The 14,026-nt window shown below is 36.7% G+C and overlaps 1 protein-coding gene across 4 annotated transcripts in view; it reads left to right on the forward strand.

Moving 5' to 3' along the window:
* Positions 1-14,026, forward strand: part of CASK (calcium/calmodulin dependent serine protein kinase) — a 237,354-nt gene that overhangs the window by 90,953 nt on the left and 132,375 nt on the right. For all 4 annotated transcript variants that reach the window (XM_026067255.1, XM_026067256.1, XM_026067257.1 and 1 more), the window contains one exon: positions 7,835-7,940. In XM_026067255.1, the coding sequence (XP_025923040.1) occupies positions 7,835-7,940 (106 nt within the window). The remainder of the gene's footprint in view (positions 1-7,834; positions 7,941-14,026) is intronic.

Consider the following 14,026-nt stretch of genomic DNA (forward strand, 5'->3'; position numbering starts at 1 on the left):
CTATCCCACCATGTCTCTGTAATGGCATCAATCAGATCAATAGTTTAAAGCTGGCCAAACAAAAAGCTCTCTGCAGCTAAATAAATGTAGATGCCTTCTATGTTCAGTTGCTGACTGCATATCAGATCAAAGTATGAGCTGTGTTGCCACCTAGTGAGAAATCTGTAGGTACACATGCTGACTTTGAGTTGCATAAACTTCACAAGTTGTGGAGAGGGAAAGAGAAATGGGACTTGGTTTAAAAGTTCATTTTTCAACTTGAATTTGAATTTCAGTTAAAAGTAGAAAAGTATAAAACTACTGCAAGTTTGTATAGCCTGATAATACTGGAAAAACTAGTTTTTTAAGTTTTCTGATTTCTTTAATCTTTGGGAGGAAGACACCGATGTCATAAGGGAATGTAACTTGACAAATTGTCAAATGCTTTAAGCCAGTGCTGCTGCTGTTGCTAAGATGAGAAATACTGCTGTCATCTGGCCATTTGTTTCTGTTGCTGTGCTCTCAGCCCCACTGTGCTTGTCTGCGTTCATGCAGATATCCAACTTCTAGAGAACTAGTCTAGCTGAAAACTAGCCCTGAGGGGAAGGAAAAAAAGACTGTGTTCACTGGGGTCATTTCCCTGTTCTTGCTTACTGTGCAGTTGTACAAACAATTGCACTAGCATGAAAGTGAGAGATGGTGCAGGAGGGGAGAATGAGTTGGCCAGGAGGGAACAACTGCTGCTTTTAATGGGGCTGCTAGTTTAAAGTGTTTTTCAGTTTGCTTTTTCCTATAATCAAAACTACCTTTCAGTCCTTTTATTAAAGGCCACTGTTGTGACTTTTTAAGGCTGAGCATTTTGCCAGTTCAGTGTTCCTGCCAGCATTCTTCTGCCACCTGTACACTTTGAGTCTAGTTCCTTTTTTTTTAATTAAAGAAAAAAAATAGAATATGCAGTGAAACTTTTTTTTCTGACGAATCAGCTGCTGTATATACCCTTCCACTTACCTCGATTAAAAAGTCCATTGAATCACAAACTTTTTTTAAATTGTGGCTTGTAGTGTTAACAACATGTGGTAGTTGGGAAGGTGTTGGGTGTCAGACTATTATGCAGTGCTGTATATTAGATGAGAACATGGCATTTAATATAATATGGGTATCACTTGGGAACCCTCTTTCATGAAGTGATACGTTATAGTTTGAGAGCCAATAACTATTTATAATTTCCTTTCATTAATTGTTGAAGAYAGAGCAAAGATAGAAGGAAAAGAAAGGGTTTCAAATTTTACAGYGGTTCCTGAACTTTTTCAGCACCGCATTTCTGTTTGGATGTCCAAACTTCTGATTGAGAGATCCTGCTTAATTCCTTTTAAATTAATTTATTGAGTATATGATTCTAAATCTGATCATCATGTCCCTACCTGAGGTTGTGACACTTATTTTTGAAACTGCTACTTTGTAGCAGGAAACAGAGAGCCGCTAGCATTGTTTTGCACTACATATTGTGCACTTAAATTTCAGAAAGTCTTGGTTTTGCTTTTCTGCGCTGCTCCTCTTCTTCCCCTGTCCCCCTACCTCACTGACCTCCTGTTGAGTATAAACTGAAAGTAAAGAGAACATATAAAGCTTTAGAGGAGAGATAGCCCATAGGCTTATCTAATCTTTTTGCTAGTTTGGGAAAGGTTAGATTTTTTTTTTCATTGTGGTAGATGCTTTGTACAAAGTTGTTAAGAATGATTATTAATTGAAATGAAAACCATTTTAATTATCTGTGATAGGCAGCTGTTAATATTCCTTCAGACATTCTGAAACACTTTCTTATTTGTCCAAGACAGTTCATTATCCAAAATATACTCTCTTATCTATGAAGCATTGCTTATTTGTATTCCAGTAAAAATGAGGAAACAAGTAAGAGAGGGCTTTTATGGACCATGCAAATGAACTTACTAGGTCTGTCAGTTGTCTGGTTCTAGAGAAGGCTGGTAATACATCAGAAATCATGAGGGGAAAAAGACAACAGTGGTTTTTTGATGTGCAAAACATTTAGCCCCTAAAGAACCATCAGCATCATTTTTCAGGTTTGTTGTTCTTCATAGCTGATTAGGTGTGAACTGGGGAATGAAAGTTGCCTTTTAAGTGTCCAAGACACCCAGCTCCAAATAAAAAGCCTTTAATGTGTTTATGTCCAAACACTGACTGAAAAAGAATAGAGAGAGTAGAAGAGGAAAGTTATTCAGAATTTAGAGAGCCATCTGTAAAGTGACTGATCCCATGAAACAGATTTCCAACTTTGGTATCTCCAACTAGGAGGTACCAAAAGGTTTCTGTAGGGGGACTCAGAAATGGAAGTTTGTTGCTAAGTATTAGCTGTAATCACATTCTGCTTTTCTTTTTACTTGTCATCTTCTTGTTTCCAAATGCCAAAGTAGCTCTTAGAGAATGATACTGGAGGTAATTATCTTGCATACATTGTCAATCTAATTGTTGATTACTGTGATGTCCGCTTTTTATCAAGGGCCATTCATGAGCTATGTGCATTTGTTTCTGATATTTGCTTCAAGCATGTTTGTTAAGGTACAGATCGATTATAAAATGCAAGGTTTGGAGATGATGGAAACGCTTTGCAGTGAAAGGTGTGTATTTGTGCTGTAGTTTTGCAACATCCTAAGTTGCTCTAAGTGCTGGTTTTCATGATCTTATTTGCTTCTTCCTTCCATATTCCTGTCCTCTCCCTTATGCCGGCTTCTATACTTGAGATGCTTCACTGAGCCATTTCACACACTAAGACCAAGCCAGTGGGATGGAGATAGATTTATATATACTATATATATCTATAGATAGATAGATAGATAGATAAAGATTTTTTTTAACGGAGTTAACACACTGAAATGGTTTTGTGTGTGGTGTGACAAGCTCTGTGCTGCTGCACAATGGAACAGGGGGCAAGAATGTGTGTGGGATGAAGAGAGAAAGAGCCAGCAGTTAAATCACTTGGCTACAGTAGAACCTTAGCCACCCTGAAGTGCGTGGGAGGGAGATAGGATAGCTTTTACTACTTGTTGAAGCAAGGAGTTGTTAATTGGTCAGATTCATCTGTCTGATGGGAAGTCTGTCACCTATCTCGGGAAGCAAGGCAGTGCTGTTTTAATTAAGAAAAATGAGAAGACTTTCATGGGAAATAAATAAATAAATAAAAGATGTTTAGGGGAGAAACATCACTGTAGTTCTTTAAAACAGGGATTTTCTTACCAGTGTCAGTATAAGATGTTCCCACCTCCAGCTGCTCATTCTGGTTACAGTATGTTGGTTATGTTGACTGCTTTTATAACCTACTTGCTGTTTTATTACAATAATAAAGCCTAAAAATATTTTGTATAGAGGAGCAAGAGTAAGCAAACAGAGGTGGGGAGAGCCAAGCTTTTTAAGCTACTATTTCCATGGAAGACATGCCCCTGTCTTTGGACCTGTGGCCTCAGGTATGAAGATGATTGGTAAAACTAGGGTTTGCTGTTGGGCTGGATGTAGAGATTGCCATGTGTTCTTATTATGTATTGTCATGAGTTGAGGTATACAGCACTATATATAATCATACTCACACTGTACAAAATATATAGGAGAAACATTTTAGGCGGTTTACTACTAATGTAGATATTTCTTTTCAAAATACTGTCATACCCAAACTGTGGATAGAGAACTAAACTTTTAACTGACTAAACTTGGAAAATCAGGATAATATATATCTAAAAATGACATTTTCCTCTCTTCCATCTTGCTAAGAAATTTGATGCTGTCCTTCCCAAAAAAGATGTGGCTCCTGCAGTCTATGCATATGTCACTTTTAAGATTATTGTGTTTATATCCTCAAAGATGTTAAAATGGTGCRATAATTCAGGCTGCTAGAGAGCATCTACTACTTCCATGCTGCAGGATACCATGAGCATACCTACAAAATATGTTCAATGTATTTGATATGTCATTTTAAAACCTTGGGTATCAGATTTTGAAAGAAAATAAGGTGTTTTCCAGAATTCTCAGATATGCTTAGTATATTGGGTAGTTAACTCCCATGGGAATTTTTAAAGTGATGCTTATGTTCTACTTTTTTGTCAAAGAGTAATCTATATTTTTTCACTGTTATTTGTAGCAATTACCTTTTTAATGCTTCCAGTGACTCCATTTTGTGTGTCACTGTCCAAACCCATAGCTGCATTTTCACCAAGCATGTTGAACATCACTAGGAATTCCCTTTTCCATCTTAGGTTTTTTCATTTGTTAGAGAAGTCTGAACCTGCGTTCCATTTTAACAATTTCAGTGGCCTTCTTGAAATATTTATCAGTTTATAAAATGGAAACTTAACCATGTCTCCAGCTGCTTAAAACCAAAGTTTTGTAAACAAACTGAATTTCTGGAGGCTTTACAGGTAGAACCAGAGTAATGTGATGRCTTTTAAATATTTTTCAAATTGTGGTGTAAAGTATCAGACTGTGTGTTAGGTTAGCAAAATCAAGCACATCTTTCTGCTAATTTCTGATGGTGTAACATTGAATCTCATGCAATTGGCAGAGAAACTTTTAAAGCTTGTGCTTTCCATCATCTCATTCTTACCGCTATTGCCATTAATGTTTAATTTTGAAAGAAGTGCTGACAAGGCATAAAGAATAGTATAGAATGTCATTTCTTCAGCAGTATCAAAAAAAGGAAAATGAATATATAAAGGGGACAGTTTGTTTTAGATTCTAAGATCTTATCTTCCCTTAGTGTATGTCCTTTTAGCTAAATATTGTTGACTGGTTAAGGAGACCAGTTTTAAATGCAGTTTACTACTTTTAACGCATGTTTTAAATGCAAGTTACATAACCATTTAGTTAGTGGTACATCACCTCTTGCTCCTTAAGGCCAGCTTAATCCTTCAGCAGTTTCTAGAGGTGTCCTGACCCTCTTTAGGTGTTTGGAGTATGAAAGGCAAGTTTTGATGTGGGATGGGCTGCCAGATATGTCTAAAATATTCAGCAGAGGTTTAGAAAACTTAACAGGAGGTGGAAAATAGTTCATGCAATATCATATTCAGGTTGATAAGTTGCAAATAATAGGGTGGCCCACAGGTAATAATGGGAATTTTCTAGGGAATCTTTAGTCGTATGCTTGTAGCAAACATCTGCTAGGTTTTGTGTTCCATTCAGAATTGAAACAATATCTGTAAGGCACTTGGGATTTTAACTACCTCTTCAAGAACATGTGAAGTTGAAATTTAACTAAATCTGGGTAAAGGATTTATCCCGTTTATTCTTGTTTAGATGGTGATGTGGCTTTTTAAAGTGAAAACAGTGAAATATATGTGCCATCTCTGCCTTTCCTCCTCCCCCMCCCCCCCCACCCTTTCACTTCCTTGTGTGTCTGAAAATAATTCTTTCCTTGGATTGAAATGCAATTATTTCAAAATTCTGTATATTTGTTCTGAGTTTCTAAAATGACTAGCAGATTGAGAGTGCAATATAATCTGCATAACCTGTTAAATGCTTTCACATGAAAGAATGTTCATGTCACTTCTTGCCTTCCTGAATGCTATTGATTCATGTTAGAAATGTGGTATTGCATGTATGAAAATAGTAAGTTTTAGCTTTCTTCATTGTGTAGCACAATAGTATGGTAAGTATTCTCAAACAAAGAAACAGAATTTATATTTTCCCATAAACACATATGTAGGTGAATCTTGAAAAATGAAAAATCACATGAGAAGAAAGTAGAAAACTAAAACATCTACTTCAGAATACAAACTGACATTTTCCCTCTTCCCAAATTATCATTGAGGCTGCTCTCTAGATTTTGCTAATTTTTCTAGAGTGCTAATGGTGAAACTTAAAAAACAAAACCAAAAAAACCACAACACTTTAGGGAAGAGCAAGTAACACAGATACTAAATATTCCAATATTTCTAATAAACGAGGAAAGAAAATTAATTCAGCACAGCCCTTTTTTGCATTTCTATAAAACAGGATTGATTTGTGCTCAGAAATATAGAGCATTTGATATTAAAAAGAAAATCTCGTAGTCTTTGAGAGATTTCATAGTGGCTTCTGCTCTTACTTTATTCACAACTGTTTCTTTTTTTCAATCTCTTCTTTAGAACAAGGATCCAAGCTAATGCATGTTGATTAAAATCAATGTCAGTGTCATCTCATAAATTACAGAATCACAGAATGGTTGAGGTTGGAAGGGACCTCTGGAGATCATCTAGTCCAACCCCCCTGCTCAAGCAGGGTCACCTAGAACATGTTGCACAGGATCGCGTCCAGGCAGGTTTTGAATATCTCCAGAGAAGGAGACTCCACAACCTCTCTGGGCAACCTGTTCCAGTGCTGTCACCCTCACAGTGAAGAAGTTTTTCCCCATATTCAGATGGAACTGTCTGTGCCCGTTGCCTTGTGTCCTGTCGCTGGGCACCACTGAAAAGAGTCTGGCCTCATCCTCTTGACACCCTCCCTTAAGATATTTGTATACATTAATAAGATCYCCTCTCAGTCTTCTCTTCTCYAGGCTAAACAGGCCMAGCTCTCTCAGYCTTTCCTCAKAAGAGAGATGCTCCAGTCCCCTAATCRTCTTWGKARCCCTTCGCTGGACTTGCTCCAGTAGTGCYACATCCCTCTTGTACTGGGGAGCCCAGAACTGGACGCAGTACTCCAGATGTGGCCTCASCAGRGCTGAGTAGAGGGGGAGGATCACCTCCCTCCACCTGCTGGCAACACTCTTCCTGATGCACCCCAGGATACCATTGGCCTTCTTGGCCGCCAGGGCACATTGCTGCCTCATGCTTAACTTGGTRTCCACCAGCACTCCCAGGTCCTTCTCCGCAGAGCTGCTTTCCAGCAGGTCAACCCCCAACCTGTACTGGTGACTGGGGTTATTCCTCCCCAGGTGCAGGACCCTGCACTTGCCTTTGTTGAACTTCATGAGGTTCCTCTCCGCCCACCTCTCCAGCCTGTCCAGGTCYCTCTGAATGGCAGCACAGCCCTCTGGGGTATCMGCCACTCCTCCCAGTTTTGTATCGTCAGCAAACTTGCTGAGGGTGCACTCTGTCCCTTCATCCAGGTTACTGATGAAGAAGTTGAACAAGACTGGACCCAGCACTGACCCCTGGGGGACACCGCTAGCTGCAGGCCTCCAACTAATTTTTTTTTTTTTTTTACATGAGAAATTTTTTTTTTTACTAAGAAGGTGGTCAAACACTGGAGTGGGTTGGCCAGAGAAGTTGTGGAGTCTCCATCCTTGGAGACATTTGGACATGGTCCTAGGCAACCTGCTCTAGTTGATCCTGCTTGAGCAGGGGGTTGGACTACAGACTTCCAGAGGTGCCTTCTGGCCTCAGGTGTTCTGTGATTCTGTATGTGTTGATTTTAATAGTGCTTACTGTAATGGAGTGAAAGGCTGAATCTTTTGTATTTAGGGGTAATTTTACAGTGATGTGGGATATTTAGCATGAAAATCTTGATGTGGTCTACATATGTGCATTAAAGGAACTTATTACCATACAGCTTTTCAGGTTATGACCCAGAAGACTTTTTATTAACAGGTCAAATCATGAAAGCATATTAAGTTTTGTGTCTTTATATTTGGAGATTCATATAGGTTGTTTAATTTAATTCACACTTAAGCTCTGAAGGAGATTAATTAAATATCATCTTGTTAGTGTTACAAAGATTAAAGAATATTTTAGAAATGTCAGATGTGTGCCTCTTTCCAAACATTGTATTCTAATTGTTTTATTTTCTATTTTTTCTTTTTTATTTATTTCTATTTTTTTTATGTATTCAACAGCTTGAATAGTCAGCTAATATGCTGCTTTATTATCTCCCACAGATCTGAAGAGGGAAGCCAGTATTTGTCACATGCTGAAGCACCCTCATATTGTTGAATTATTGGAGACGTACAGCTCAGATGGAATGCTTTATATGGTTTTTGAGTTGTAAGTTTCTCTCTTTGATTTTTACCTTTTTGTTGTTATTTGCTAAATAAAATCATTAAAGTGTGTCTGCTTCCACCTGCTTGTTTCGTAGCTCAAAAGTCTTGAGTGCTATGAAAGCATTTATTTCTGGCACGTACAGGTTGGCACAAACTAAAAAGCTATTACAGTGGCTGAGTGGCTAACATTATGGTGTTTCTTAACAGCATTCTTTTTTAAGGACAGATCTACTGTTTGTTGGCTGCCATGTCTCTAATATGGTACATCAGAATAAGAATTAAAAATCTTTTTCCTAGTAGCCATCATCTTGGGTGACTGGTGGTGTACTTTTGCAGTTGTAAAGTGTTGGTTTTTTGGTTTTTTTACACACAATTGTTTGTTTGAGTACTTCTTTTCCTTTACTAGATAAGAATGTAAAGTATTCTAGTATTCCTATAATTCATTATACACGTTCACTTCATGTGAAAAAGATGCATTTGTTCAAAAAATATGTTTTGAAAGCTTTAAGACAAAAATTTTTTCACCATTACAATATGGAAGGATGAACAAAACATGACTTTTCAGCAGTGTAGAGCTATTTTTACTTGAAAATGAGAAACAAAATAAGGGAGGAAGCCCCCAAAGCTCCACATTCCTCCTTTGAGGGAAAATTACTAGTCTTCCTTGAGTTAAGCTTTAGCTAACTGGGAAGGAGGAAAACAGGCATGCGGAGCACTAATTTGTGCATCTTCTGTGGGTCTTTCAAAGTTTGTGACTTTCCATCTTCCCTTTAAACACTAGTTTTCCTGTGTGTACCGCAAAGGACATAATTGTTCAGTCACCTGGAAAAATACTGTAAATATATCTGCAACAAAATTAATGCCTTTGTTCTTTCTTTAAATTTTTCCATGTTCAATCTTCTTTCTCTTTTTTGCATTTATCAGCTCGTTTTGCTATTCTCCTATACATATTCATGGTGTGTCTGGGCATATATGTTTATACACCTTTAATTTTCCCCCATCTTCCTGCCTTATGATTACTGGCCACATCATGCCGGTATGGTAGGTTGAATTGACACCTCCATGAGAATCAAGAATTTGGCTTCAGACAAGTACTTAGAAAATAATTCTCATGCGTTAGTTTTACCAGTGAGGTAGAGAGTTAAGTGGTAATGGCAAAGAGATGTAATGTAAAAAGTTGTTGCTTGGAACTTTTCTGGTGTGTGTGTGTTTTGTTGTTTTTTTTAAGATAAGTTTATAAAATTATGATTTTGTGAAATAATTGTTTTATGCTCTCCTTTCTGTAAGTTTCAGTTCAGTACTGACTCTAGTGTTCTGTTTTATTCTGTAAATCCCAAAGTGTAGACCAAGGGACTTTAATTATCCTATTATGAAATATTTATGTATGCTGTAGGAGGCATACAGTGATAATTAATAAGATTTTGAAATGGAAAAAAAAGATTTTGCCTCTTTTTTTACCATGGTGGTAGCTCAGAAATATGAGACCAAAGCTGTAATCATTTTTTAATGACAAGTCTATAATCATTTATATTGTTATACATAAAAAGTAAGTCTGAACAATTAGGGTTACAACACAAATATTGTAGCTGACTTCAGGCCACATGAAAGAAGGAAATAAGAGGCTGAATTACCTGAAGGATAATAATTCTTTACTGTCCAGCGTGTGCCTTGTCTGACCTGTACATTACTTTGCAGCCACAACCCTTATATTCCATATTAAATTTTGAGAACAGGTGTTCCTACAGTGTCATTTTTCTATCACTGTTCTTTACAAGTGATTGATGCAAAAGGTGTTACACTGGAGGGGATGCTTTGGTAAAGGATTTAACAGAAGACTGCCATTTGCTGTGGAGCAAGACTGTGTGGTCGGATCTGTTTCTGGGTTAGTGGCATAGTGTATAATCACAACTGCTGTAAGAAACTTGCAGTTTAGTAGAGAAGCATCTATGCATATTTAAGTAGCTTATTTTCTGTTGTGTTGCTTTCTGTTTATATTGTTATTATCAGAAACCTAACTGCTTTGCAACTAAGTTTTGTCTACAGTAATAAATATGTTTTATTAGGGGCTAGTTATTCTGAAAGGACACAAAGGGGGAAGACAAGGCAGATCTGCAGAGGAGACGTATGTCCAGCTGCTGATGGAAAGCGTATTTGTGGACTGGCAGCTGCTTTGCATGAGAGCTGGTTCAGGACCAGTATGTAGAAGTACTGTGTCGTACCCAACAACCAAGCTTAAAACTTTGTGTCGTCAATTGCACATAAATGTTACATCGTTTCTTATGTATTAGAAGCTGCAAGTAGGTGTCGTATAACTTAAGTATCAGCATAGTTTATGTACTGACTTCACTGCCCACTACTGTTTTATAAGCTGTGAGCTACACAGAGCAGCTGCTAAAATGACCCTGAATATTTTGCCAGATCTGTTGTTACAAAAAGGTACAAGTTAAATAAGCAAATGCATTGCATGTCTAATAATGAGAGACTGTACTGCTCAGGGAAAAGCATAGTTATGCCCAATTTCAAAGTTTTTCATTAAAATAAACTTTAAAAAGATCAAGTTACAATTCACAGAAGTATCGAAGAACATGAACAGCAGCATTGAAGCTTCACACCAAAAAAGTTTTTAACAGGGCAATGAACTCTTTTCCACTGATGGAGGCGGTTACTTGGAGGCTCCTGAGAGGTCGTACAGATAGGGCCAGATGCAGTCTTTATCATACAGTCTCAATTTACTTTCTTGTTCTGTGGTGTTAATTTGCTGACAGCTGTATGTCAAGTGATCTATGATTAGTCTTGAGTTAACTGTGACTTTTACTGAATACAAGTGTTTTACCAAGTACACGTGTGTAGTTAGCTTTAGTAACTCAAGTATATTTTACAGCATCAAAATACATGAAACCAGTCTTTCTAAAGGATTTACCTTGCATAAAACAAAACGGTGTAGAACTGCCATGCTGTTTAAAAATTCCATTTATGAAGTGTGGGAAAAAATGTGCTTTTTTGTATTTGTTTAGTAATGTGCTATTCTAGACAATACTGTCCCTGTCACATGATAAAGTTTGCTTTGTAGCTTGTACATAAAGTGGGGAAAGCACTGGTTTTACATAGAATACTGTTTGGTATATAACTGCTGCTTTTGCTTCTATAGTCTCTTACCCCTTTTTGTCTAAGGGCCATTGCTCTTTATCAATGAGACAGCACTTTGATAAGGGTCACTTATTAACAATATTTGTATAACAAAGCAGCTATTACATTTGAAGCATCTGAAAACCACATGTTAGACTTGGAGTACATTATATGCAGTTTATCCTCAGCATAATCAAAGTACATGGACTGGCAATGCTGAAGAGCTCAGATACATGAGTAGTGAGTAGACTGCAAATACCTTATTCATTCACAGGGTATTCTTTCACCACTTTACTTCAGTGGTGCTAGTTTTCTTAGTGCATTCTAAGAGGAATTTATATCTTGGGACATTAGATGTATTGATCTTATTTAGATTTACCAGTTAGGCTGTATATATGGTTACATAGTTGTACATATACATCTTTGTAATTTAATCTAGTTAACAAATATAAAAATCCTTTAGTTTTAAAATAGCAGATTCACAAAAGCAGTAATTTAAAATGGTTGCAGTTACTTGGGTTTATTGTGGACATAAGCTGATGAGCATTTAAATGACAGTTGATACATTCAGTCATGCTGCTTTGTTCAAGCATTAAAAAAAAAAGGGAGAAAAAAGAAATGCTACGTACAGTATATACTTACTGTGGAATACCAGAGCTTCTTAGTTTATGGTGTGGAAACTTGCTTTTTTTTCATCATTTCACTTCATTATGTTAGGACTCCAGTTCTAATTTTATTTTGAAATGCAGTTTACTGTGGAGTCCTTCATCTTTTATRTGACTTCACTGTATTTTCCCCTCGTGTAGGTTTATTTGTTCATTCTTGCATACTACCTGATCTAGGATAAAAACAAGTTTTAAGTTAACTGTTAAAAGTAAAATCTAAAACTAAATTCTACATTTTTTACACCCCAAAACAGGTTGCTGTGATTACTGAAAGCAGGTTTCAGAGGCTTTCAGATTTAACGTTTGGGCCAGACTTCCAAAATATCCAGTGCAAGGGAAGACTTTCAAATCAATTCTGAAAAGTTTACAATTCACTTAGAGAAGTCATTAAGTTAAAGATTCTCTGTCATAACTTTAGATGTTTAAAAATTATAGACCTCTACATCTGAGACACCTCTGGTTGTGCTGTTTTTTTTCTATGGACTGAAAGAAAGTCTGAAGTGACTAATTTTAAATGCCTTAAGGCAAACAAATTCCACCAAATTGTTAAGTACCCTGAGCATCAAACTCTTTGACATAATGGCAGATATTTTTGGCATGATGAAACTCATGTTTGCACAAGTAAATGTGTATGGGAGGGGGATTTTTGTTTGGTTTTCAGTGTATTACACATGCCCAGTATATTGTAGCCTGATTTCCTGTGGAAACAAGGTGTTGGCAATTATTTGGTTTGGGAATGTCTGTTTCTCTTTTGTCCCCTGATAGTCTTTGAACTTCTTACTGATTGAAATGTTAGCGAGCTTAAAGATAACTTAAGCTTGTGGAAAAGAGATACCAGGTTTTCATCTCAAGTTTGTTCTAATAACTGTTGGTTTCATCCATCTGATGGACAGGAATTCATAGGAAACCAGAGTTCATTAGTTTTGAGGCTTAAAGAACAATCTTTGGGTGTTTTCTTGTTGACAAGGCAGTGTAAGACTTACCAGTCAGAGGATTTTTGCCTTGGATGACATCTTGGCTTTATTCTAAGTAGCAAAATTTGGCAGAGAAGCTGGGAATTCAGTGCGTTGGATTACCAAGGCGTCAAGACCCTGATGGATTGAAATTTCAGCATGAATTATAACTCTGCTTATCACAAGATGTTGATTTGTTTTCTTAATTTTAAAGTTTCATTTTTTTTCTTAGCAAAAGTTCAGAAAACCCACTTTTAAGTAAAATTCATGTGTAGGAGCTAATATAATATGTTAATTCCTATACTTGTATTTTTGAGAATTTATATAAACATGAACTAATTCACAAATCATCACTGTAAAGTGAGTATATTTATATAGCCTCATGATACTGGCTGACGTGGAAATTTTCTAAGGTTGCACGTTAGATCAGAGTCTGTACTAAAGATTTCAGATAAGGTACAGTAGTTCTTTTATATTACCACAAAAGCAGTGTTCTTAAGTGTGTTTATTTTTTACTTTTTAACTGTTTAATAAGGTTGGACCATTGGTATGAAAGCAGTAGTAGAAAATTGTTTCCAAGCATATCTACTCAAAATTACTTTTCTCCTAAGCTCATCATCTAAACTGTAATTTATGAATTATTCGGAGCTCATGTATTATTCAGAGCAGTTTGTTCATTGCTTGTTACTCTAAATGGAATGAGTTAGTTTGTGAAGAGCACCAAAATTCATCTCTTGGCTGCCAAAAAAATTCTAAAAATGTCTCAGTTTAAAGTGTTGAAAGGATGCCTTCAAACCAGCAGCTGAGGAGGGGGGAAACTCAGGAACATCTTTTAGTTATCTGGAATGAGCTAAGCAGTGGATGCGTGGACTTTATGTAGGAAATAAGAGTTCCATACTTCTTGATTTTAATTTTCAGAGAAAACTATAGTGCTCCAAAGATATAGTATTCAACTTTTCTTGAAGTGCTCTGCATTTCTGACAGTTTATTCCTAGTAAATAAAGATGGCAAGCATATAGAAACAACTTTCAAACTGAAGGAAAAAAGCCATTGTGTACAGATTTTTAACATACATGGTCCAAAATTCGGTAAATTCAGTTACTAGCAATGTGTCAAGCCTTAATTTTTTTTAAAAGAAGTAATAATTTCCTAAAGCAGTCCTTCTCAAACTTCATGATTCTTTATGAAACTGAATTAAGTAGTAGGCTACATTTGCAAATTCAGTGCTATCATACCCCAGTATTAAAAATGTAGAACTCTTCTGCAGTATACCTGCTATTCCTCAGAGTGACTATTAGCCCCAGGTATTCAGGTTTCTACACTGAATGTGACTCAGGAGTAAGCTT

The sequence above is a fragment of the Apteryx rowi genome, unplaced genomic scaffold (genome assembly GCF_003343035.1).
Source record: "Apteryx rowi isolate R43461 unplaced genomic scaffold, aptRow1 scaffold_257, whole genome shotgun sequence".
NCBI lineage: Eukaryota > Metazoa > Chordata > Aves > Apterygiformes > Apterygidae > Apteryx > Apteryx rowi.